At 46.2% G+C, this 26,387-nt stretch overlaps 1 protein-coding gene and 1 non-coding gene across 2 annotated transcripts in view; both read left to right on the top strand.

The window, feature by feature from the left end:
- Positions 1-26,387, top strand: part of LOC119444178 (neprilysin-1-like) — an 80,653-nt gene that overhangs the window by 24,625 nt on the left and 29,641 nt on the right. The window contains exons 3-9 of the mRNA XM_037708625.2: positions 5,861-5,985; positions 6,829-6,950; positions 10,592-10,636; positions 12,101-12,208; positions 12,394-12,474; positions 13,909-13,956; positions 15,245-15,418. Coding sequence (XP_037564553.2) covers positions 5,861-5,985; positions 6,829-6,950; positions 10,592-10,636; positions 12,101-12,208; positions 12,394-12,474; positions 13,909-13,956; positions 15,245-15,418 — 703 coding nt within the window. The remainder of the gene's footprint in view (positions 1-5,860; positions 5,986-6,828; positions 6,951-10,591; positions 10,637-12,100; positions 12,209-12,393; positions 12,475-13,908; positions 13,957-15,244; positions 15,419-26,387) is intronic.
- Positions 12,253-12,325, top strand: Trnar-ucg (transfer RNA arginine (anticodon UCG)). Its single transcript has one exon. It is a non-coding gene; the product is annotated as a tRNA-Arg (tRNA).

The following is a 26,387-nucleotide window of genomic DNA, read 5'->3' as shown; positions in this document are numbered from 1 at the left end:
GCGTTTTTTCGTGGCTTGGTCGCTGGTTTGGTTAGGCCTAACAGCGTCAAAAAAAGCAATTAGTCTGGCCAACGACGACAAAACATCGCTTATACGTTGTTCTCAGCGTAAGATGAGACTTATTTATTTTTTTATGTTCGATACCCTCAATCGCGGGGCATTGCAGAGGGGAGTGGGTGACAATATATAAATAAAGAAAAGAATAATGAAACGTGCAGCATTATACAGTATTAGTGCCAAATTGTAAAAGTAAAATGGAATATAACAAAAATGGACTAAATGGAGGGCTGTCTTTGCCATTTATTTACGAAGCAGCGGAGTGCGGGCGACCTCGGCGTTGCCAGGTTGGTACGCAGTCACGGTAACCAGCGGTATAGCATGCCGCGTGCCCTTCCGGGCGACGAGCGAAAATTTCCGGTCGGTCTAAGACTGGCAACGTTACAAGCAACGGTCAAACTTCACGCTCGCCGCTGTCGCATGTTGCCGTCGCTAGGATGTCGCATACATCTTGCATAGCATGTCGCATACATCTGTCGCCTTAACTATGGCAAATGCATCAATACGGAAATCTGCGAGTTATTGTTTTGTACACGTATACGGACGGGTCGAAGCTTGGAAGACAACAAAGAAACAAAGGTGAGGCTCGCTCAGGCTTCTCCAGCTCGGGATTCTCAATTCTTCTCAAAAGCTAAAGATCGAGCTGGGCAGATGAGTTTAGCAAACCACCCTCAAGTGCCTGCGCGTATACTCATAGACTAAAGGTTACACATGGAGGTTAACAAATATTAAGAATAAGCTATATAAGAACCGCTCAACGAGCGATGGAACAGAAGAACATCTGCATAACGTTAAGCGACAATACGTGGTAGCATGGATTAGAGAACGTTAAGCGCTCGTAGCCGATGCTCTACTTGAGGTCAAAAAGTGTAGGTGAGCCGGTCGTGAAATTCGTAGAGCCGATGACCGGTACTATATTAAAGGGACACTAAAGGAAAATGTTTAGACGATCTAGATCGACAGAGTATTAGTCTAGAAGTCAATAATCGCCTTCTTTGTTCCAATATTCGAAGTACCCAATATTTGTTCCAATATTGAATGTACCCTTCCCACCCTGTAACAGCCCGGAAGGGCTAACAGTATTGAAAAATAAATAAAATAAAATATGGAATTTTAATTAAAATGATTTCTTGGGCTTTGCGTGCGAAAACGATTATGAGGCACGCCTTAGTGGGGGACTCCAGATTAATTTCGACCACACCCTTTAACGTGCACCCAATGCAAGCTGCAGGGGAATTTTGCATTTCGCCCCCATCGATATGCGGCCGCCCCGCCGGCCGGGATTTGATCCCACGTCCTCGGGCTTAGACGCGCAACGCCAATTCCACTACGCCACCAAGGCGCGCGGGTATATATCATTTTGGTGCATAGAAAATTGCCGCCGAAGACCCGCTGCTGTTACTCAATTTTAACCGCTCGCGCCAGAACTCAGGATCTGACGTAATCTCCTCATGACCTCCCTCTATGCCACTGTTACGTCTTCTGGAAACATTTTATCAGCTATAAGTACACGATATAGAGCGACACCTTGGCTGCTGCTGGCGTTCTGCTTGTACGAGTCGCTGTGCGGCTCTGCTTGGATTCAGGTTACTGGATGCGGTCACTTGAGCCTTCTGTGGCCGGAGAGGGCGAGCGTTGTCTCCGCCTCGGCAGTTGTAAACGGAGAACGCCTTGCGGCCAGCAGTGACTGGACATAGCAGCCTCTCTCTGTGAATCAGCTATAGCGCTGGCGTCACATCTGAGAGGTACCATAGTCCACAGCAGGTGGCGCCATTGCGATTTCCCACTTTCGCCATTATTTCGCTTACAAAAGCTCCGTTTTCGTTACGAATGACGAATTTGTTATTATGGAAGCGTAATCTTTCCATCTAGCTCGACTTAACATTTTTCGTTAGTGTCCCTTTAACGTTACAGATTGGGTGCCAAGACAACTTGGAAAGGCACTCGAAAACGGTCAACATTTTGGTGGCGCCATGGGTTAAAATTAGGAAACTTGCAGGCATATATGATATGGAATCTGCTGACGCTCGGTAACCGCTTTTTGATATCGCTGGGATAAGCCGTCGTCCTTCAGAGGTTTCTACGACGATGACTTGATTGACAAGCACCACTATACACACCTCGTCGGCGTTGAATCTGCCTGGTCACAAAGTTTTCGCTCAAGAAATGTGATGATGAATGTAGTGTTTTGTGCCGCAAGGGCCAAATATGGCCAAAGAGCGCCAAGCCAGCGTTTACTAGTTCGAATTGGAGCGATGAATTACGAATGGTGGATACGACGTGGCTGTAAGGGGCCTAAAAATAGTCGCTGTAAAGTGCGTAAAATTTACATGTAATACGACTTATGGCAATCACTAATGACAGTCTGCTATGAACATTAAATATGCATTGCGAATAAATGTTCCAATATATAAAACGCGTCGGATGCTAAAATTGACACAAGACACTACTGCCTAAGCAGAGCCCTTGAAACACAAGGGCCCGGAGGCATGTGCTATACTAAACACAATCGCAGCAGCATCCTCCGGTGAGAGGATGTGCTACGTATTTCTCGGACTAATTACATGTAATACGAGGTCGTTCAAGAAATTTCAAGGAGTATTCAACGAAGTCGACGAACGAAAAAAAAATGATCAAGAACAAACTGGGGTAGCCGATATCCTAGCACAATGTAAGAGGAAGGAATGGAGCTGGGCAAGCTATCTAATGCGTACGGCAGGTAGCCGGTGGTCTACAATGGCACATAATGGGTGCCAAAGAAAGCGGAAACGCAGTCGAGGACATCAGAGAGAGAGAAAGATTCTTTTTTTTTAATTAAAATACACGCACTGGGATATATATTCAGAAGGAACTATAGCAGTGTGATTAAAGTTTGAAATTTTGCAGGGATGGGATGGAATATATTGACGGAATACAAGTGTAACGACAGATCGTTGGGTGAGCCTTCGTCATGCAGTAGGCATGCAAATATCCTTGATGACAATGATGAGTGAAACGGGATGATCAGTTAAGCCGAGAGGCAGCCGTTACCGTGCATTCTCCTGTAAAGCCCTTTAATCCCGCTTTATTTTCCTGAGCCGATACGGAGAGTCTCGAATGTAGGAACGTTCTAGAACTAGTGGGTCGCTCTTGTAACCTGATTTTAAAGCCCAGTTCTGTTTTGCTTCCACCACTGTTTAGCGAGAGGTAAGTACATACTCTGGATTTCCCTTCTTTATCTTCTCGTCCTCTTTGTCCCTCTCTGTTTGTGTAAGGATACCTTCGGAATGCTGCCTTTGGGTGCGTTATCTGGTCACGGCGTCAGAGGCCATGGCTGAAGACTCAAATTTTCAAGCAACCCAATGCTCGGTTTATCGGGTGACAGCCTATTAATTCAGTACAAGCTCTGCTCGCAAAACCGCACTGCACCTTTTACACTCCGGGCCTCCTGCGTGTCAGAACATAGTTCCCGAGGGACGCCGATATTGAAATAAGGTCGCGTACGCCGCAACGTCACAGAAATGAGCGAACCTAATTCGTTGACGCATTTCTACGAATTACCTCTGAGTTAGGTAGTGGTGTGTTTGGTATGCATTTTCTCCGACTATAGCTACTGTGTCAGTGCGATCGTGGTTTGAGAACATGACGTTTTCGATCCGCCAGTTGGTTATCGACATTCGCGATCGGCGACGCAGCGCCAGTGCACGATGCAGCTATGTCACCACCTTTTTCAAATTTTTTTTTAGTTTTGGCCATTAAATTTTTATTTCACATTGACCGTATAAAGGACCATTTTAAAGGATATTCAAAAGCACAAAAGAGTGAAAAAAATTATACTGGCATTTGTTATTGACAAAATATTGCCAAAACTTGGCTGTTACGCGAACATTCATAACTAGCGAATGGAGTGCAGGTATTGTAAACTTTTTGGCACAGAGGTAGCCAATTAACCAGACTGTGCAACTAACTAGGATCTTTGCCATCCGATGATTGGGAATCAAGATATAGTAAAAATACCAAAGAAAACAAAAAAGTGTGTCATTTTTGTCCGCATTGCGTGGAATAAAACATGATTACATCAAAACTTATCATTCGTTTTCATTAATCCTAGTTGATTGCACAGGCTAGTAATAAAGGAACGAGCGTACAAAGTTTCGTTTAAAACTATTTAATGATTTTGAAGTTACAACTGTTTGCGCAACAGGAAAGTGCAAGAAATCAAGTTTTGAGAAAAACAAGTTCTGAGTTTTCCAATCCTTGCACCAACAAGATCATCACGCCCTAGAAAGTTAAAATCCACTAGGTTCATAGCAAGGACCCTTCTTAGCTGCCACGAGCTCTGTTTTGGCTTTTATTGCAGCCCATATTTTCTTGCGGATATATTTTGCCTCACCCGTTGATTGATGCTGGGCCTTCTTCACACAGTACTGGTCACTAGTTCAACATGCTACAAACGTGTGATGACCAGGTTCAATGCCTGCTTCCCTCAAAATATTTGTTGTGCTTCTGTTGCCATCGTTTAAGTGGCACACAGCATCATATAAACCAAAAAGGAGGATGGGCAGGCTCACGCGGGCGTCTTTGAGAACCCGTTGCCAAATCATAGCGTTGAAACTCTCGTTACATTTTGGGATTTTCCGTGCAGGCACTTCTTTAAATGCGTACAAAGGTCAGCATAAACCGACATCACTATCGTTTGAATCTTTTTTCGAATGTTTTCTATTTTTTCGAAAGTTTTGATTGAAACTTTTGTTTCAATCGCCTTTATCTTGACCTTGGCCATGCCGTCCTATAAAAATGTTCAGCCTATGTTATTACTGTTGCTACTAAAAATAATAGCTATAAAAACGACGATCCCGGTAGCATTCAGAGCAGCAGCAAAAGCGCGCGCAACGTGAACAACAGAGACGCACTTTTAACGCTTGTATATAGCGTCAGGCATCCCCCTTACGGAAATTTAAAGCGATGCTTTTAAAAAAAGGAAGCCTTAGAAATTGTCTTTGAATAATCTTTTACGTATCAAACTGAAACATAACAGAAAAATCTCAATATACGCCTCTGATTTCCGCTGAGTTATCAGTTTCTGTTGCCACACCACATTCGTTTCGGTTTCAGAACCGTTCACCAGCTGTTAGTAAGTTGGCTATAACTTTTGAACTAAATAAGATAAAAACATAATTCTTTCGGCAGAACATTTTTGAATGTTTGGGAATTCTCGAAATCTAAAAAAGAGAAAATGTATATTTTTCTTGAAAAACGCCTTTTCAAAGGTGGTGACATACCTTAACCCGATAGCGTTAGGGGGCCTGTGTCGCCGAAAATCCGGCGTCGGCATCGGTGTCGGCATCGGCGTCCGCGGCCGAGAAAATAATCCCGAACCACCCGACCACGCAGGCCCTCCGCGTCGCGCAGAGGCGTTAGTGAACTAATTGAATTTATCAAAGTAAAGTGCGTCAGAAAAATCGTAAAGTACGACTTAACCATAACCTATACAGACATGGTAATGTCGGACTGTAGTTTGAATATACGAGAAAACATCATTCTATTATGCGGAAACTCGAACACAAACCCCTTTTCTAGCATTTCTACCATTCATCCAGCGGTGCACCCGGATCCGTTCCTAGCAAAAACACCATCCAGATGGCGCTCGCCTCCTCTGCAGCGGCGCGCGGAAGCGAAGGTGGAGAAAAAAGAAAGCTGCAGTTGGCCGGGAAGCCTGACAAGCAGTCGGGGATCTTTGAATGCTGTCACGTTCCACTCCTAATGGCGAAGCTTAAGCGTCCTCCAAATGTTTTCACGTACTTCTATACCGTTTTGCGCTCAGGTGCCCTACAGCGGCGCGGCGCCACAGGTCCAGCCTCCAGTCTTCCAGAGAGTTCCGGTGTACGGGCCTCCAAGCAGCAGCGAAGGCGCCACCGTCACGCACGAGACCACCGTCTCGAACGCGAGGTGAGCGCCGTTGCACACGCAAGCGCCCTTTGATTGCAAGCGCCCTTTGATTGGTCGGTTCTTATAGCGCTTCGAAGATCACGCAAGGCAGCAATAAACCTTTACTGCAGGCATAAGTGGGCTCAAACGACGACAATGAATGAGGCGCGATTGAGGTACTTCACTTGCTTATATATTTTTTTTTAATTTTTGCTCTGAAGCTTTCCTTTGGGCATGGTACAGCAGTGTGTTCATAAGTACACGCTCGTTTAAAAGGGGCATTAGAGAGAAAGAATAATTTAGTCTCGACTGGCAAAGTACCAGCGTAGCGAAACCGCTACGCTGGTACGTCAATGTGAGGTCATGCATTTCGAAGAATTTCTTCGTACTTGGGCACCCTTGGCGCAGCAAGAAGTAAGCGAAAATTACTGTGTTCAGTCTATGGCTCTTTTAGAATGCAACATATAGTCCATATTTAGCAATCAATATTGAATTGGGCACCAGCAAACGTCGTTAAACTACATAGCATCATGGTAAGCTAGATTGTGCGAGAACTTCAAGGCCGCGTCGCCATCCGCCTCTTGGTTTTGCGTCTTTTTGCTGGCTTACCAAGCAGGAGCTCGCGGCAAGACGGTCCAATTTGGCATTCCAGAGCTATGATAATACTATTTAGTGTCTGTTTACTGCGTAGCGATGGCAGCTGTCGCAGTATTTGGCCCGCCAGTATACCGAATGGTGCACAGCACCTCGGGTGCCCTGCTTGACTGCTATACAGCCTCAGTCACTCACGCCGTGGTCTGCTACGTCGGAGCATTATTTAACGATTCGTTGTGTCGACGCTCGTCGTGTCGACGATCGTCGCAGCACCCACAACCTGGCCCACCAGACGGGCCTTCAGCAGGTGATGATCAAGTCGAGCGTCGTGGTGCTCTCGGTGGCCTTCCTCGCGCTGCTCGGCGTCGCCTGCGTCATCATCGCCAACAGAAGTGAGTGCAACCCCGGACCCTGCATTTAGAACGCCATAACATTTGCCGCAATTAAGACGCACGCAATATGGAAGACCCGTAGACGACGACACGGGCGGCACGTGTCCTCCCTTTTGAGCTTGTCCTATTTGCGGCAAATATGACTTTAATCAGATACCAACTACGTACGCCCCGAATAACTTACCCCGCATTTAGCGTGTGTAAGGTTACGATGAGTGGAAATTAAGCCAACAGGCAACGATGTCAAGGAAAACAGAGGGGTGCTTGTAAAGCATACAGGTCATAGCTTTCTAGAAAAAGCTATGAACTCTGGCACTGGGATCGTTCAGTCATCTTGGGGAAAGATGGTTAGTACATGGATTTGTCTTCGTGCTAGTGGCTTCGCAAGTTCTTGGGGCTTCATCTGTCTTTATTGCACTAAATTTCGAAGCAGGGCTGCTTCCATAAGCACGGAAGACAGTAATATACCCTACACATACGCATAATTACTGCGAATTGTCGCATTTATAAACCAATATTTTGTTGGAACTATAACCATGGAGGAAAGAAACAAAACAGGAGAGGCCCTGATGTCACGTTTTTGAAGCCGGAAGTGCAGCCATGTTGATGTGCCATCTCCCTCTGCGCCTGCAATCAGGGGTTCTGCAGCTCGCCAGAGCAGATGGGCGCGAACTTTGAACTTGCATGGTTACGAGCCGCCGGAAGTGTGGGCTGCTGACGCACGTCAAGACAAAGCCTACGAAACTTCTGTAGCAGTTTTAGTGAAGCAGACGTGCTCCTTTGTTTTTCCGTGGCACGTTGAAGAAGACGACGAAGACCTGCGCCGTGATTGCTTGAGTATATCTGTTGCTGGCTGATACTCACACTCACATACCTTAAACACAACTTTCAAGCTTACACACCACACTCCAAAGTCAACTTTCCTCGCGAACAAAACGCGCTGCGAGAAAGACACCGGCGGACAAATCTTATCATACTTTTCAGAGACCGAGAGCAGCAGCGAAAGCTTCAGGAGCGTGGTTGCTATGGCAACGTTGACATTTGGGGTACCCGTCCCAGTGCTCCTTTGCGAAAAACAGCCCGTGACTTCCGCCGCACTTTCTCCAATACGTCCGTGCTGGCCGGGGCCTCTCCTGGGTTTCCTTCCTCCGTGGAAATAACAAATTTGCAAAGCCACAAAGCCGATTGAAATTAGAAAGACGAAGTTTAGGCAAATACATGTGCTATAACCATTGTTTCCCCGCTGGCTGCACCACCATGTTTGTATCTCTCATGGGCACCAGCGCCTCCTTCTAGTATATTTTTAAGTGGAACTCTGTGATGCAATTAAACAACCCTACGCTTTCCGTGACTTCAGTATTAGTTGACATCATTTGTATGTTTCTAACAATAAAGCGAGACTCTCGCTTCCCCTGATTATGCTCGCCCTGCGGTGATTGAATGTTAAGACAGCTTAGCTGACTTAAATAAAGTACGGCTAACGGTTACTGAATGAACAGACAGCCCCATATTTACACTATGTCAAGAGCAACTAACAATTCTACACGTATTCATCCCTATCATAAGTACCAAATATCCTTGGTGTTATGTTACAGATGCCGAACACTACTTCCTCCAGATCTCTCAATTAGAAATTAACGAACCCCTTATTCCGTTTGATAAACGCATTTAGCTACATTAAAGCTATGTCACACATAAGGCCTATGTCACACATAACAAATATACTATTACCATATATCATTCACCTCTCTGGTATATTCCTGGACTTTCTGGGAAATATGGATTAGTGCGTTAATAGACCAACCATGACGCACTGTTTAACCATCATCTACGTTACAACTCCCTTCTCCGTGAGGTGTAAAAACTAAGCTGCGTATAACCGCTGCATTGTATCAAAAACGTAATAACTTAAGAATCGATTTCATTTTTGTTTGCTGTAATCTTTATAATGGCGCAAACAGATACGGCTGTAGGAAAAAATGTCAAGCACAAATCTATGTAGGGGCGCTGGCTGTTCTTTCGCCCCTGGTATGGTGGTGTACCTCTGGCCTCTGAGAACGAAAGCTTCTCTTCTCGCAGCCTTGTCGCATCGCTGCCTCTTTTTGCACGTCGTTCTCGTGGTGCGACTTTCTCAACCTCGGTGCATAGTTGTTGCGACGCCCTATTTGTTGTTCGCGGGGCTGCGCTGAACTAAAGCTTAACCGAAAAAAAAAAAAGACGTTGAGCAGTCTCAAAATCTCGGAGGCCTCGCCTGTGAGCAGACGCATAGTCTCCGAGATTGGCGCGCGCCGGCTGGATTCGTGCGCGCGTCAATCTCTGATTCCATGGTATCGCAGCGCTGCGGTCTACCTTCGCGGCCTACGCGTAGGGCACCCTACCTTCGCGCAAAGCGTGCGAGCGTCGTCTGCTATATCATGGCGCGGTTGTTGTTTGACGCGGCACTCGGCACTTGCATGGGGCTCGCTGAAGCCTCGTCCTGTTCCGCAACCTTTTGTTCTCGTTGGTTACTGACGTTGGGTGTGAGGGACGCTGCTGGTGCGACGGGACGGGACAGTTGCGTACTTATTAGTGGCTGGTATCTTTGTCAGCGTCAGGACGCTTCAGATTGAAGATTTTTTTTTTTTCCGCCTGTTCTGCACGAGGAGAAAAGAAAGACGAAGAGAAATAATGAATAATTTATAGCGGGAGATATCTTTGGAGCAGAATATTTCGTAAAATACTGAAATACGCTGGACCAAGGACTGGCTGGCTTATACTGGTGTACCCGCCATGGTGGCTCAGTCAGCTAAGGCGTTGCGCTGCAGAGCACGAGGTCGTGGGATCGAATCTCGGCCGCGGCGGCAGCATTTCGATGGAGGCGAAATGCAAAAACGCCTTGTGCTTGCGTTGCAGTGCACGTTAAAGAATCCCAGGTGGTCAAAATTAATCCGGAGCCCTCCACTACGGCGTGCCTCATAATCAGAACTGGTTTTGGCACGTAAAACCCCAGAATCAATCAAATCTTATACTGGTGTTCTCGGCTACCAGTCCAAACACAGCGCAGTTCTGAGAAACAGTATAAGACGGACGCTGACAGCATTAAACGTTACGGCTGTGCCTGCGTAATAAATAAGACCATAGTGTCCGCTTCTCTGTGACACCTGCGTCACCCATAAGAAGTAATAAACAATCAATCCGGAGATAGCATAGGGGAAGTTAATTATTACATTTAATTGAAATATATAAATAATAACGAAAATGGAAATGAAAGCCAGCGGCACTCACAACCGTCACTCAGTGCTAAGTGTGTGCGAAACCTCGAAGTATATAGCGTCTCGAAGGCTGGCACGGACATTAGGAGTTAGCACGTCTTCTTTAACGTCTATAGGCGCATGCGCATGGCTAAGCCTTTTCTTCAGCTATACAGTGGCACGTAACGTAGCGATCACACTTGCCATCACTGACAAAAAAAAAGGGTGTTTGCCATATTTGCAGAAAAAGTCATTTCCCCTGTTTTAACGCGCCGTATCTTTGCCTTGAATGAAGAGTTTTCGCCCCGAAAAGTGTACGTGTCTACACGTAAAATTTTGTTAGCCCACAGCTGCATCGACAGTGACGCATATAATTTGTGTCTTGTGTGCTTTTTCTGCTTTGTTTTATAGCATCCAGCTTGAGCAAGTTCATGCAAAAGAACGCGACGATGGCGGGTAAGAATGCACCTCGCTAACACGCTTATAATCGAAAAAAATTGTACACTAATTGATTATTGGATGCCCTACACGACCCAGTCCGCTTTTGCATACGCCGTATACGTTGCATGTTCATGACTGCGATGAATTTGCCGCCACAGTTTTACGCGTAGAAATAACCTAGTTGTTTAACACGTGTTCTCTCAAACTTCTTTTGTAGCCTGCTGTCCTGATTTCGTGGCATACCAATTCCAAGTTCCAAAATTCTAACGTGTAATCAAGAGAATGCCTCATTTTGACGTCATATGAAAACGTCCGGAAAAAAAAAAAAAAAAAACGTGTCGGCGAGTCGCCATCTATGACTCGGGCGGCAGCGCTCTGTAGACGGAAGTTTCCAAAAAGGTGTGAACACTTCAAGAAACTCACGCGGCTGCATCCAATCAGCTGCAATAATTGCAGTCGTCAGCTCTGTATTAGTGACTGTCTTTCAGGCTGTCATATAATTCCACATGGTTAGCATGCTAATTCAGAGGTGTTTTTTTCAACAGTGCAAAAATGTGGTGCTATAAAGGCATGCTTTCGTGCTAGTCGCTCATTCCAGGTTTTCGAGGCGAGCCCAATAAAAATTAATGCAGATGTAGCAAATTTATGGATGTTCAAACCTCTCAGAAAGTATTTCTGGGTGCAGTTCAAGCTTCAAATGTCTTTCTTCCATCAAAAAAGAAATAAAGATAGTCAGGATCGGTCACTCACGTAAACGCGCGACCTTCTAATTCTCGGAAAAACACGGTAAGTACACATGAAAAGCCACTGCCGCTAGTATACAAATTCAAAATGCCGCGCCTTCGTATCACGTGCGCGCCTTGCTCCCAAGTGCCTGCGTGCTGCCTTCAACGTAGGCGGCGCGATTTGCCACCTAACCTCTTTGTGTACGAACAAGCTTATTCGTCCAATACCACTGCAAAGTGCGAGTAGTTTGCTTTTCTTTATCCTTTTTTTTTTTTTCCTCATTTCACGTGCTTATACATAACGTATGAGAGCACAGTTTTCATTACAGAGCCAGGGCGGTGCGACTCATTTGGGAATATGTCACTCGATGTTTGCGAGTTTTCATTGAGCAGCAGTAATATGCTTTGTTTTCTTTTATACCTGGTCATAGTTTAATTCTCTCACAGGTATACACCACGCTTGTCCCTCATGAGCTGCTCGCCAACATTCGGGTCCGCTGCGTGATGCGCTGCAGACAAGTGTAACGTCATTCATATCGCAACAGCCGTAGTGTCCCATTGCGTTTCAACCAACGCGTAACCAGCGGAACAAGTTACTCAGTTCACCAATTAACTTAATGGTTCTACAGGCAAAGCATGGAATACTCCAAATTTTGGCTGACATTTCTGCAGTGATGTTTTACCTCTGCCTCGCCATGCAAATCTGCCCGCAAGCTGCGCCTAAGCGTGTATTCTTTCTTTAATACCCTTCTAGTGCACCCGACGTCAGCACACTCGACCCGGATGCCGGGCTCTGGCATGACGCAACGGGCAACGGAAGCGATTGAAAACATCGCTGAACCATCGCAAGGCGTGCCAATAGGTATCACTGTTTATATATCTCAATTAGAAAGCTCATGAATGTCTGTCCGCGTGGCCTAATGGATAAGGCGTCTGACTTCGGATCAGAAGATTGCAGGTTCGAGTCCTGTCGCGGACGTTTATTTTTTTTTTTTTTTCAGATTTCTTTTTCTTTTTTTTTTTAGTTCTAATTAATTTTTTTTTCAGCGGTTGTTAACCAGCCACACGCGCAGAAGTCTCACGGAGTGCTCGGAGCTGCGTATTTCAACAACAGTATCGCTCCTCGGGGTAAGTAAGACCTGCATGAACTTTCATGCTTGATTTTGATCTCGCTGCTGTCGAAGCGGACGTTTTACAAAGGTCACCCTAATTCCTAACCGTATTGCTACATTCATTTGCACATTGCTTGTAATTTGACTTTAAATGCCAGTATTGAAGCTCGGCAAGGGTTTCAAGCACGGGCAACCTCCCAAACCATCTGAAAAGGAATTCTAACAGGCACGTGGCGCCATCTACACAAGCGCTTTATAACTACACAAGGGGCGCGCTTTTTAATTTCCGCTGGGCCCTGCGGCGCAGTATATTACTCGTTTCTTTCCATTTATATTAAGCACCGTAGTATATGTTTGTCACTTTTCATATGTAGACAAGCTGCATATTTGTGAACAAGGGATAATTATTCAGACGAAATCAAGACAGCAGTCGGCTATCTTGACAGTTCATTTCTTCGCAAGGAATAGTGTGATCGCAACGCCACCAAGACATCTTGATGTCTCGCTCTGACATTTCTGCATAAACGATTGGCACCAAGGAAGTCTTAAAAAGAAATGTTGCTGGAGGGGCAGACCCCGCTTTTTCTTACCAGAACAGGTGAAGTCAGAGTTTGCCTATGCTTCTGCTCTGATAGAGAGCCGCGACAGCTGAAATCCGCTCACAGCTCACTTGCTTTTGGTCACCTATTATAAATGATAGGCTAATTGGAAAATTAAGGCTCGTATTTACTGGCTAAAATATTTCCTTTGGCTGTGTACTATTATGTCTTAAAGTTTTAGATTAGGCTTTCTTCTCAAACCAGTAACAGAAGGAAAGACGTCAAACAATACCTGTATATCAAAATTAACCATCTTAGATAGCACGGGGAGTAAAGTGAGCGCTTCGTATATTCTCCGCTATTTGCTAACGTTGCCTCCTGCCCGCGGTGCTCGTGCCTATGGTAAGGTGGCGGCGGTCCGTCTTCACTTTGTAGCTCTCATCTCCACTCCAGCCCCTTTACTAAACAAAACAAAACAAAAAAAAAAAGGCCTCTTTGATTGGCACGACATCTTGGGAAGACTCAGCTAGAGTGCATAAATCCGTATTTTCTTTTGCTGTTTATGTAAGGTCTACACGTAGTTTACTCGCAAACCGGTTTTAAGTTGCAGTAACAACAATTTGATGAGGAAATTTTAGCAGCATCACGGCTGTTGATTCCCGGTCCACTAGAGCGCAGCAAGCAACGAGAGACGTCGCGCCATCTATTGAGCTTCTAACTGTGCGTAAGCCCACGACCTTAACTCGTGCTTGATCTTGTGTCGCTGTGTTACGTACTCTTCTTTTCACCAAACAATCCGCGCGGCATTAAAAAATTAGATAATGAGTGTCGCGATACCTTTGCCTAGGAAGGTACCAATTAAGCGTATTGTGTCTTATTCCTTCTTGTTACATTCTTCCGACGGCCTGCAGGATTTAGCAGGGACTATGTCTGCACCACGGATAGCTGCATCAAAGAAGGTAAAGTGTTTCTCCACTTGAGCGTCATGCATTAAACTTCCCCCCCCCCCCCTTTTTTTTTTTTGTGCAACACATGCATACAGTATTCAGGCAAAAACAAAAAGTAAATAATCTTTCTATCATAAATATGGTACTGTTCATGTAGTACACTGACGCCTTAATTCAATACTGGATCCTTGTTCCTCGCGACACGCAGCTGTTTTACAGCGGAACACCAGTCCTCGCTTAATAAGATAACCCTTCCCAATGAATGGCTCTAGACATGGCTTCCGGTTGTCCGATACAAACAGCCCTCATTGGCAGCACTGATACGGAGGAGAAAGAATAAGCTGATGAACGAGATGCCTGTTGTTAACGTGGCAATAAAATTGCGGGATCGTTTTTCCCTAAGTGATGCACTGACACTTTTTCGGTCACTGGTTGCAATTGTTGCAACGTTATACCAGAGTCTTTTGATACTTACCAAAGGACTCTGGTTATACTTGTACTGCTGCAGCTGAACAGGGGTAAAAAAAATTCGACCACGAAGCAGACATGAAATGCATAGCTGCATCATCATTAATTACTACATCATCATTTAATTACTGACCCCATCTCAATAATGAAGTTGCGTTTTACGGAAAAATTCATATTGAACGAGTCTGATTATTTGGGACTTTGTATTGTACGTATTCAAATATATTAAGAATATATTAACAAAAATTGCACCCTGAAAACATTTGTCGTAACAAAACGCAAAACGCGTGAAACCTGCAATGTAAATTTCCATTTCGCCCGATTCAAACTATCCGTGGCTGCTGAAAGAATGACGATGTTAACATTCCCAAGCAGCTCGCCGTGACGTGATACACTTCAACGTTTGGACCATGTTAACTGTTATCGGTTACTAAAAAAGGACTCCATCGCATTTAACCCAACCTGTAAACCACTTTTGCACAAAGACAACCTAAATTCGCAACAGGTTACATCATATCTATGGCGCAATGCAGTGGACGTCAAAAGGAGATTTTTATTCCTTTCTTAAGTCATGTTTTCCGCTAGGTGAGAGGGTGTTTTAAACGAGTACTTAAGCCAGATTAAGTAATGCGTGTCATTATTTCTCACTGAAAAGGACATAAAATCGATTTGATTGATTGATTGATTGATTGATTGATTGATTATCCTTTCCGGCAATAAAAAACGACAAGTGTAGGAGTGAAGTGGTCGTTCTTGATGCGCACTCGCTCAGAAGGCACACAGTTAGTGGTCTGACGTAGCGCTCTTGTCCCTGTGACGTCAACGCGAGCAGGGGAGAGGCTGGCGGGCCTGGTGGACCCGGTGCTGAGCCCGTGCGACAACTTCTACGAGTACACGTGCGCCACCTGGGCCGAGGAACACCCTGTGCCTCGGGGCGCCCAGAAAGTCTCCTACCAGTCCAGCATCATCGACTACGTCGAGAAAAAGCTCGACGACATCGTGCGTGGTACGCATTGACCGCGAGACAGTACTCCCGTGCACGGTAGTGCACGCTGATTCGAGCACGCGGAAAATCGCGTCCAACTTGTGATGTAGTGTAGCTGTCAATGCCATTTTTACAGTCAGTCCGGGACGCGGCAGCCCCATTCCGGCGGGGGCGGATTGCAAAAATGCTCGTGTGCGGTGCATTGCGAGCATAGTAAAAAAAAAAAAAAAATCCAGGTGGTCAAAGTTAATCGAGAATCCTCCCTATATACGACCTCCCTCCTAACCCGCTGTGCAGTTCCGGAATAAACCACACTACTAAGCATGAAATGCTTTTAGCTCCCATTGTCGTCGACCTTCGAGTGACCTTGATCCAAAATCCAGAGCCGTTATCCGGGCACTGTTGTGCCTGGCGGTTCTTCGCGACAAAGGATGCCTCACCGACAGGCGTGAAGCTGTTGAGCGCTGCTCACGCTTCATCGTTTCTCGAGGCCGGGGAGCGTCGCCGTCACGTGATACTAATGGACGAGCATTTAGACACCAGCCTGCGATCGACCTCTTGCGTCGCTAAAACGGCAATGTCGCTCTTGGTGTGTTCCTGTTAGGGAGCCTACATGCAAGTTCCTGTGAAGAACCGGCACCCGCCCGTACTACGACGGGGCTCGGCGGTAGCTTCCGCAAAAGCCACTCTCCTGATTGACAAGCTGACCGTCACGGAGACATAACTAATTCTTCTAAGGTGCCAACGTCAAGCATTTTCGTGGGAACAGCTTTGACGTTTGGTTCCCAAGGTGCCACCCGCTGCTTGGTATGCGGGGGCGATCGAGCAAGATTGGAGGCGGAGCCCGGTGGAACGGCGCCATATGATGGGCGGGATTTTGCGATTCGTCGACGACTGCGGATGGCCGAGAAGAACCACAGTGAAATCCCTCGACGAGTAAGAGGAGGAAGTGAACTGGTAAAAAGCGCCGTTTGAGTGTTGTGTAGACGCTCGGAGATGTAAACGCTCGAACATGTAAAGGCGTTACCATGTAGACGGCTCCAAGAATGATGGAGCCCTTCGCGTAAAATAATGTACATTTGTATATAAAATGATTTTCTGATCCCTCTGGGGGACCTCTCCGTCTCCCGGTACCTGGCATGTCATCAGACATGGAACCTTCGTGGCCACTCGGACCATCGCACTTCGCAACAGCACTCAAAACGAGCACACGCCGGCAATACGGCGGCTAGCCGCCGTACCGGCAAGTTGTGAGAACAAAACGAGATCATCCGGGCAACCAGTCAAAACTGAACAAAATGCGGTCTTTGACCCCCAACGCTTTGTACAGGGCCGCATTACATACGCCTAGTTACTCCCCAAACTTGTTACAAAAAATCACAGCATATCCACGGGGTGAATGATGATGAGTGGGCGAAGCTCCGGCCGCCAATTTGCAGCCGACCACTTCGATGCGACAAGAAGAAAAAGTGGCGCCAGACGCTGAACGCGTTGGACTGTTTACAAGAAGAAACGCGGTTGAAGGCGGCGGCACCACAGGCAGCAAGAGACGCCGTATGGTACCCATTTCAGTCCTGGAAGCACTGCATGACTTCATGCATGAACACTGTAAACGCCATGCTAATCTCATACTGTGCGGTGATTTCAACCTGCCAAAAATTAAACTGGGATCTATTGAATGCTTCGTCGTCTTGTCAGCATTCTGAGTTGATGCTTGATATTGCTTTTTCGTTTCGTCTAAAGCAGCTTGTGGATCAGCCCACACGAGTAACAGCTACTTCTAGCACACTCCTTTATCTTTCTTTTTGTTTGTTTCAGACAAAATTAGTGACGTAAGCTATGGCATGTATTTCCCTGGAATATCAGATCCCGACATCGTCTTCTTTTACTGGCCATATGCGGGTCTTGCGAGCCTAAGAGCGAAAAAGTCATTAAAAAGTTTCCCGACTTTAATTGCGCTCAAGATGAGAGCATACTTCACCTTCTGGAACAAGACTTTGATATTTTTGAGCATAAGCGTGCTGCCGGAAGTTCGGCTGTCGTGACTTGTGGATCCACTTCAGGAATATACTGTGAATGAAATCATTAGGAAATATGTTCCCACTAGACAAAAAAAAAAAAAAAGCACAACCGTCAGAATCCTTGGATCTCGCGTGAGATAATACAATTAAAATGCCGTGTTCAAACGCCTATCACGCGCGGCCGCTAACCGAGGTGCGGTTTCACTGCAGCTGCTGCGCGATGAATTGCGCACAAAAATAAAGCTATCCAAGTTCAATTTTTTTAATGTTGAAATGCACAATTTTATTATGAGCGACCCGAAAAAGGTCTGGTTGCACCTAACGAGGAAAAACGATACTATTAGCAAATTGAAACTAGACGACGCTGTCACTAATGATAGTAACCGTATAGCCGATGCATTTAATGACTACTTTTCGTCTGTGTGTCTAAGTGCCACCACTCCGCCTACATCTTTTCAGAAAACCAGTTTTGCTATCCCGGATATCGACATAAACGAAAGGGGCATTTTTTTCGGCTCTACTTGAATTAGACACCAAGAAAGCTATCGGTCCGGATGGTATACCAAACGTATTTCTGCGTAGATACACTGAATGGTGTGCGAAGTATCTGTATATAACTTTCAAAGAAAGCTTAAGGAAAGCGGAAATACCATTGGAATGGAAAACAGCCAAAGTGGTGCGACTTTATAAATTGGGTGACAAACTGAAGGTAATCATCTATAGACCGGTCTCATTGCTGTGCAGTTGCAAAAAAGTCTTGGAGCACTTTGTTTTCAAGCACCTTTCTTCTTTCTTAGAGGACAACTTTTTTTCAAGCTCTCAGCATGGGTTTCGGCGCGGCTTATCAAATACGACACAACTCATTCACACTACAAATTATCTAATGGTAATACTAGACAAGGGTGGACAAGTTAATATGATTTTCCTTGATTTTGAGAAAGCTTTCGACCGTATGTCGCACGCCAATTTCATGTTCAAGGTTCGATGCATCCTAGACAACCATCAAATTGTACAGTGGCTCGACACGTAATTTACACAGCGCAAGCAATTTGTTCATATAGGCAACTTGAACTCGGAATTTGTATCCGTTCTCTCAGGCGTTCCCCAGGGATCGGTGCTAGGGCCACAACGTTTCTTAATTGAAATCAATGATTTACAACTTAACTCTCCAGTGCCTGGTCGTTTATTTGCCGACGATTGTGTTGTATATATGAACATTGAGTCAGATGATGACCAATAAATACTAAACAACTTCTTAACAGCAATTAACAACTGGTGCTTAATCTGGCAAATCCGACGAAACGTTTCCAAATGTGTTCAGATGAGAGTTAAACGCAAAAGAGGCCGCGCGTCCGCACCTATACTATCAACAATGTTCCACTAATTGCGGTAGACCAATTTAAATATTTGGGATTATACATAAACTCTACGCTAACTTGGAGCAATCATGCGAAATACGTAGTTTCATTGGCTTTGAAGAAACTTTGCATGCTAAGAAATCGTATAACAGATTGCACTCCTAAAAGTAAGCTTGTGGCATACACGACATTAGTTAGACCGTCATTGGAATACGCAGACGTCGTTTGGGATCCGCACACCAAAGTTGATATAAATTGCATTGTACGTGTCCAGAAAAAAAGCGCTGATATTCATCTTCAATGCCTAAGGTAGGCATGTGTCGGTTACTAACCTTAGGCAATTAAGCGGTCTACCTTTAGAATCACGCAGGAAATTACACCGACTGCCAATGCTCTTTAACATTGTAAACGGTAGAACAAAGATGGAAATTATCAGTTACATGCAGTATAACAGCGCAAGGCCAACGAGATGGAAACACAGCAAAACTATTCTAATACCACGAGTGAAAACAAACGCATATCGTTTTTCCTTTTTTCCTCGAACCATAGCAGAATGGAACGCGCTTCCATGTGACGCAGTTGGGTTATCTTCAGCCGATGCCTTCACATCTGCCATAACACCTTATTTGTAATATTTATCGGCAATGATCTTGATTGTACTCTCTCTCTCTCTTTCTTTTGGCATATAGCCTGCATCGTATGTGAGTCACTATTGTCTATTCTCTAGACACTTCTCTGTTACTTATCCAGTTTGCTTGTGTTCGCGGAAAGGTTCAGTGAAGCTAACCCTGTACCGATGGTATCAGTTTCTGAATAGCTATTGTTTGTTTACCTTTTCCTTATGTTTATTTAGATGATTTCAATTAACGTCGGGGGTATTGTTTGTTACCTTCATTGTGAATAGCTCGTCCGCGTCATGGTTTATGCCTATAAGCAGATAAATGTTCTCACGCCTTTTTTTTTTTTTTCAGTGCTATTGTGCCGTGGTATTTTCTCTGAAAAAAAATACCATTTCATCAGAGTACGAGTTTTGTGCAGTACTAATGTTTGTGTGCTTCTTTTCTTTTTTTCTTGTGCTCGCCTCCTGTTCTCATTCAGCCATAGCTGCTTTCTCAGTATCTTTATGCAATACTATTGTTATCAATTTCGTCGGCTTGAACGATTGTATTGTATGTTTATTCTTTATGAAATCTATGTACCCACTCCTGCCATGGCTTCCAAAAGGCAGCCGGCAATATCTGACAAATCAAAAATAAAATAAGAAAATATACTTACATCTACGCCCGATTACGGGAGAGCCAGTAATCTTTTATTTATTTATTTATTTATTTATTTATTTATTTATTTATTTATTTATTTATTTATTTACTTATTTACAGGCCGCGTCAAACGGTACGGACGCCGGTCACTACAGCTTACTTGTTTTTTGTAGAAGAAAACTTCAACAGTGAGATTAGAGTCAACAACAGCCTATTACGCTCGCCAATATCGTTCACAGCATGTAGTGTTATAAACGTCCTTTCCTGCGTTTAGCGTTGGCGTCTCTCGGCGTAACCGAGCGAACGACCACAGCGAAGAATGAAAAGCGAACGCGGGGCGCAGCGGGGGATGAAAGACGGCGATAGCGAAGACAGCGTGAGGAGAAAAACGGAGGAGGAGGGTATGGCGAAAGCATGAAAAGAAAAGCGTAGTGCCGCACAAGACGAGCTCTACGGCGGCGGCCGCTACGAGATGGCGCCTGAGCAGCGCACCGTCTAGGGCGCCTACATGCATCGTTGCATGTAGGCTCCCTAGCGCCGTCGTCTGTTCACCAATGACATGCGGCGAGCGCGTCTACCGATACAATTTATGGAAACAAAGCGTTGCATGATCGGAGGTTTGTCTGCGGAGGCTGCTGTGAATCGCGCCCACGCGTCGCCCACGCGCTGCCTCTCGCGATCTCCCGTTTAGCGAGGCAATTGTGCCACACTTCGATCCGTTTACAATGTGCCCCACGAGACAGGTTGTCCGCGCTAGCCAGAATATCGCGAAATGAAAACACGTGCAGAGCTCCGCTCAAATTTCGTGTTAGGGAGTATCGTAACCGTCGGTAAATTTTATCGCGATATCAATTATATGTACACTCCAGGCGCATTTTTCCGCCACCGTGGCCGTTATGTTCCGTATAAAGTCCAAGGGCGGTAACATCGTCGCCGCGCGCCCTAGGCTGTATGTGCGAGTGAAAGCGTGCAGTGGTGAACCAACGTTGACGGCTTAGTCAGGCGCGCGCGCGAGGGAGGAAAGCGGAGAGGAAGCGCGCCGTCTCCTGTCGCGCGCAAGGTACCAGGGGGGGGGAGAGGGATGTGGGCTCTACTCCGGCCGCTAGTGCGTATGGTGCGGCCGGGCGCGCGGCTGCGCGGGTCTTGAACGCCATCTGCTATGGGAACTTTCTAGGTGCGCCGACGGCTCATAGCTGCGTGGGTGCTGTGTTCTCGCCGCTCAGTTTGTATTGAAACGATAGGCAGCGTGAAAGTCACTTCGCTCGCTCCTGCTGCCGCGCTTCCTCACGCGAGCGTTTTGACAGCGTGTGTCCTAGGCCATCGAGTGTGTATGTTTGCCCGTGCGAGCGTGATTCCACGTTCGTTAATTTAGTTAGTAAGCGAATGTTTAAGTATATACGGCCGATAAAGCTACTATCCTATACTTCCTATCATCATCATCAGCCTATATTTATGTCCACTGCAGGACGAAGGCCTCCCCCTTCGATCTCCAATTACCCCTGTCTTGCGCTAGCTGATTCCAACTTGCGCTTGCAAATTTCCTAACTTCATCACCTCACCTAGTTTACTGCCGCCCTCGACTGCGCTTGCCTTCTCTTGGTATCCATTCTGTAACTCTAATGGTCCACCGGTTATCCATACTGCTCATTACATGGCCTGCTCAGCTCCATTTTTTTTCTTAATGTCAATTAGAATATCGGCTATCCCCGTTTGCTCTCTGGTCCATAGCGCTCTCTTCCCGTCTCTCAACGTTAGGCCTACCATTTTTATTGCGATAGCAATTATATGGACACTTCAACCGGATTTCTGCCATCGCCGTCGCCGTCGCCGTGAGGTTCCCTATAGATAAAATCTTCACCGCGCGCCGTATGCCCTAGCGGAAGCGTGCGGGGACGCGCGCTATCACGGAGAGCGAACGCACTCAATCACCCACGCGCAAGCAAGGAAGCGGGAAGCCAGCGCCGGAGGCAGCGCGGGGGGGGGGGGGGGGGGGGCGCACTTCTACTCTGCCAACAACCGCGCTCGTCGCTCGTCCGCACCGTCTCTTATCTCCACACGGCTCTGACCTTTATGCGCCGTGCATTCGCCGCTCAGTTTCCGTTGAAGCGATAGACCGCACGTACCTTCGCCCGCTGCGGCGTATGTGCTCGCTGCCAGCGTTTTGACTGTCGTTGTCTGCAGTCATTCAGTGTGATCTATTCATGTTTGTTTATGCGCGCTCACACCACGCTTGTTCATTCAGTTAGTAATAGTCTGGCCACATTTCCCAACGCACGCTACACATGCAATGCTGCCCGGATCGGCAGTGCAGCACTACAGGTGTGTCCCTTCACACGCGCTGCCCACGGGAAGCGCTTCTCATCAACACCACCGTTTCACACGCGCCTTCTCGTGGTCATCGAGTCTCTCTTCATGTCGGTCTACTTACGCCGCAGCACACCTGCTTACTTAATCAGCTCATGTTTACTACAATTCATATTGCTACCAAAGCCGCTCACCTTACTTCGTATGACATTGCTGTGTTGCTATCGCATTCATTGCTTCGCCCTTAGGGCGGAACTGTGACATTTTTCTGTTCCATCGCCTTGTGAGGTCATTAACTTGTTCTGGAGCTGCTGTATTAACCTCCTGCCCCATATGTTAGCACCGGTAGAATGCAATGATTGTGCACTTTTCACTTCAATGACAATGTTAAGCTCCCAGTCAGATTTGTCAATGCCTGCCCTATGCACTTCAACCCAATTTTATTCTTCTGTAAAATTAATTCTCATGATCGGGGTCCCCTGTGAGTAATTGACCTAGATAAACGTACTCCCTTACAGACTCTAGAGGCTGACTGGCTATCCTGAATTCTTGTTCCCTTGCCAGGCTATTGAACATTATCTTTGTCTTCTGCATATTAACCTTCAACCCCACTCTTACACTTTCTCACTTAAGGTCCTCAATCATTTGTTGTAATTCGTCCCCATTGTTACTGAATACGACAAACAGAAGGTTGCTGAGATATTCGCCATTGATCCTCTGTCCTAAGCCTTCCCAGTCTAAGAGCTTGAATACTTCTTATAAGCATACAGCTCGTATAGCTGTCTACTAATTTGCTATCGCATTTGATGATTCGCCTTTCGGGCGAAACTGCGACTTTTTTGTATTACCGATAGACGATACATGTTTTCTTCAAGCATAAATTAGATAAAAGGTTTATCTTCGGTGTGCAACTGCAGTGCGCCGCATAAGCTTTATTTGCAAACTACTAACATTTAAAAATGTATAGAAAAATAATCTACATGGGTACCTTGAGAAACTATGTGCGTTATACAGAGTGGTATGCAGCGGCCTTGCCGCACCGATTGGCTCCAAAGATAGGTTCAGGTCACACTCGGTAGATACAGCACTTCTGACTGCATAAGTGTGGGAATGCGAAAGCGTAATAGTTCGTTTGGAAATATAATTTGTTACAGCGAAGTTCCAGCGAAACTGCTAAGGGCTCACTCTTCGATGGTCGCGTCCGGCAATAGAAAAAAAGTTGTCGCAGTTTCACCTGAAAGGCGAAGCATCAATTGCGATAGCAAATTTGAAGAGAGCTATACGGAGTAATGATAGCAGCTTTATCAAGTTATCCACTTGGACATGCAGCAGCACCGGCAACACGCAGAATTACGATGACTGTTGCCGGAGCTGATATAAATAGGCACTTGGTGCCGCAGCTAAATTAGTCGGAAGAAGGCACGTTTGCTCTGCATATATGGTGATTGTAGAGGAGGAAAGAAGCCTACTTCTGCAGCCCTTAAGGGAGCACAGCGCAGACGCGCGTTTGTTCTCCGCCGTGCGTTCACTCCCCGTGAAAGCGCGCGTCCCTCGCGCCCTTTCATTCGCACATACAGCGTTGATTTCATTGGCGCTAAACTGCAGAAGATGCCAACCTTTCCCTTTCCTCAAGAACCACTTATCATCGACGATTCATCTCCATTGACGCGGAACCTAGGCTTTTGAGTGTCCATATATTTGCTACATTGTCGCAGTTTCACCCGAAAGGCGAAGCATCTGCGATAGCAAATTAGTAGAGAGCTCAGCCTTGGACATGCAGCAGCACCAGCAACGCGCAGAACTGTTGTCGACGCCGTCGGCGTTTTGCCCGCGTTCGCGCCGAACGCGCGCGGCGTTGGTGACTGTTTATGAAGATCGTGCCAACCTTTGCCGTACAGCCTATGGCGGTGTACAGTAGTGACCATAAGGCCATAGTCCCTGTGGTCACTAAATAAATGAAACCACCGGATCATATATTATATATTTCTCATTCTTTAATAGCCCCCCGCCCCCTGTGCCACACAAGGAGGGGGGGGGGGGTATTTTGTAAGAGTTCACCTAGTGGACTGCCCACTTTGGCTGTCGCCATTGGCGCAGGTCTCACGAGCGCGAAGGTGCCAGCCAGTGTCCTTCGCGCTCGTGAAGCGGCAGCCACTGGGGACAGCCGTAGTGAATACTCCACTACGTGGATTCTTACAGAATACCCCCCAGGCGTCTCACCGTCGAGAGCAATGTAGCGTTCACGCCCTTTCCGTTTGTGCTTCGACGCTGCGGTGTTCGCTGTGCATGTTCGCGGCGTCGCTTTTTTCATGTGTAGCAATATGCGCTCGGTAAAGCAATGCCACCTTGAGGAAAGTCTAGGTGGCGTTGAGCCAAGCGGGAAAGTAGGGTGCCTACATGCAACGCCGTTTTAGGGTGGTAACAGCCTTTGTAAGGGTACTTGCCGCCGCCAGCTAAATTGGCGGGTTATTTGTGGGGACAAAAATGGCGAAAGATCAGCCGACAGACCGCACTTCCCGCAACCCTTGGTGACGTGAAATTAATTAACTTCTTTTAATAAACTTTGGCCTCAGCAGCCAGAGACAAACGGCGCCTCTGAGCGCCGTACATGGCACGTCTACGTTTTAGTTAAACAGATTAGTAAGGACAGTCTTTATTACAGCACACTTCGAAAAGCACCCTTTATATATTATGTGCAACTGGAAGGCAACGACAATGCTTAATGCAGCTCACTTTCTTGGCGTGAGATAATCCTACCACGAGCACGCCATCGTGCCTTGTAACTACTTGCTTTATATGTGTCACACGACATGCAATAGAAAAATAAGTTTGATGTGTTCAAATGAAAGGAAAAGGCAACTAGTATATTAAAGATGTATGCAGGTTTCTTGTGCACGCTGGCGGAAAACTAAAAGAAATTAATAGATCACGTGCCAACATGAGTACATCAGTGCGTGACAAAAAAAAGGCAGAAAGACGGGACAAAAATGGCTTCCCACCAAATTTGGCGGTAAATAGCAGTCAAAATTTTGGTGTTGTCACCACCCTAAAACGGCGTTGCATGTAGGCTCCCTACGGGAAAGTAGAAAGGGAGCGAAGCGTCGCGGAGGACGAGGGTAGGCGGAGGCGCACTGGGTTGACCATCTCTGGCAGTTGCTATGGGTTCTGTGTGCGCTATGGACGTACCGGGTTGGTCTCGTGATCGTGAGGCCGGGCGAGGACAGAGCAGCGATGCAATCTGCGACAGCCCAAGCGTGAGTCGTCGTCATCATCATCATCAGCCTATATTTTATGTCCACTCTAGGACGAAGGCCTCTCTCTGCGATCTCCAATTACCCCTGTCTTGCGCTAGCGTATTTCCTAACTTCATCATCCCATCTGGTTTGCTGCCGACCTCGACTGCGCTTTCCTTCTCTTGGTATCCATTCTGTAACTTGAATGGACCATCGGTCATCCATCCTACGCATTACATGGACTGCCCAGCTCCATTTCTTCCGCTTAATGTCAACTAGAATATCGGCTATCCCCTATGTTCTCTGATCCACACCAATCTCTTCCTCTCTCTTAACGTTAGTCCTAACATTTTTCGTTCCATCGCTCTTTGTGCGGTCCTTAACTTGTTCTCGAGCTCCTTTGTTACCCTCCAAGTTTCTGCCCCATATGTTAGCACCGCTAGAATGCAATGATTGTACAGCTTTTCTTTTCAACGTCAGTAGTAAGCTCCCAGTCAGGATTTGGCAATGCCTGCCGTATGCACTCTAACCCAATTTTATTCTTATCGTAACCGCCTGCTACAAAATGGTGCCTGAACTGAACGGCTCGCTTTTCGTTGTCTGCTGCCGCGCGCTGCTCGACGGGATCGCACCGCGCTCCACCGTCGATCTCGTAATGCCTTTTATGTGGACAAAACAAGGCATTACGCGCACTCGTAATGCCTTGTATGTGGACAAAAACGCGTAATTTGGGAATATATTTCATCGTTATAATAGTGTGACTGTAGGGCATTGGTAGCTTTATAGGCGATAAGAAACAAATGAAACAAAAAAAT

Source organism: Dermacentor silvarum, chromosome 3 (genome assembly GCF_013339745.2).
Source record: "Dermacentor silvarum isolate Dsil-2018 chromosome 3, BIME_Dsil_1.4, whole genome shotgun sequence".
NCBI classification, from domain to species: Eukaryota; Metazoa; Arthropoda; class Arachnida; order Ixodida; family Ixodidae; genus Dermacentor; species Dermacentor silvarum.
The sequence above is the reverse complement of the archived record's forward strand: the minus strand, read 5'-3'. Positions and strand labels throughout refer to the sequence as shown.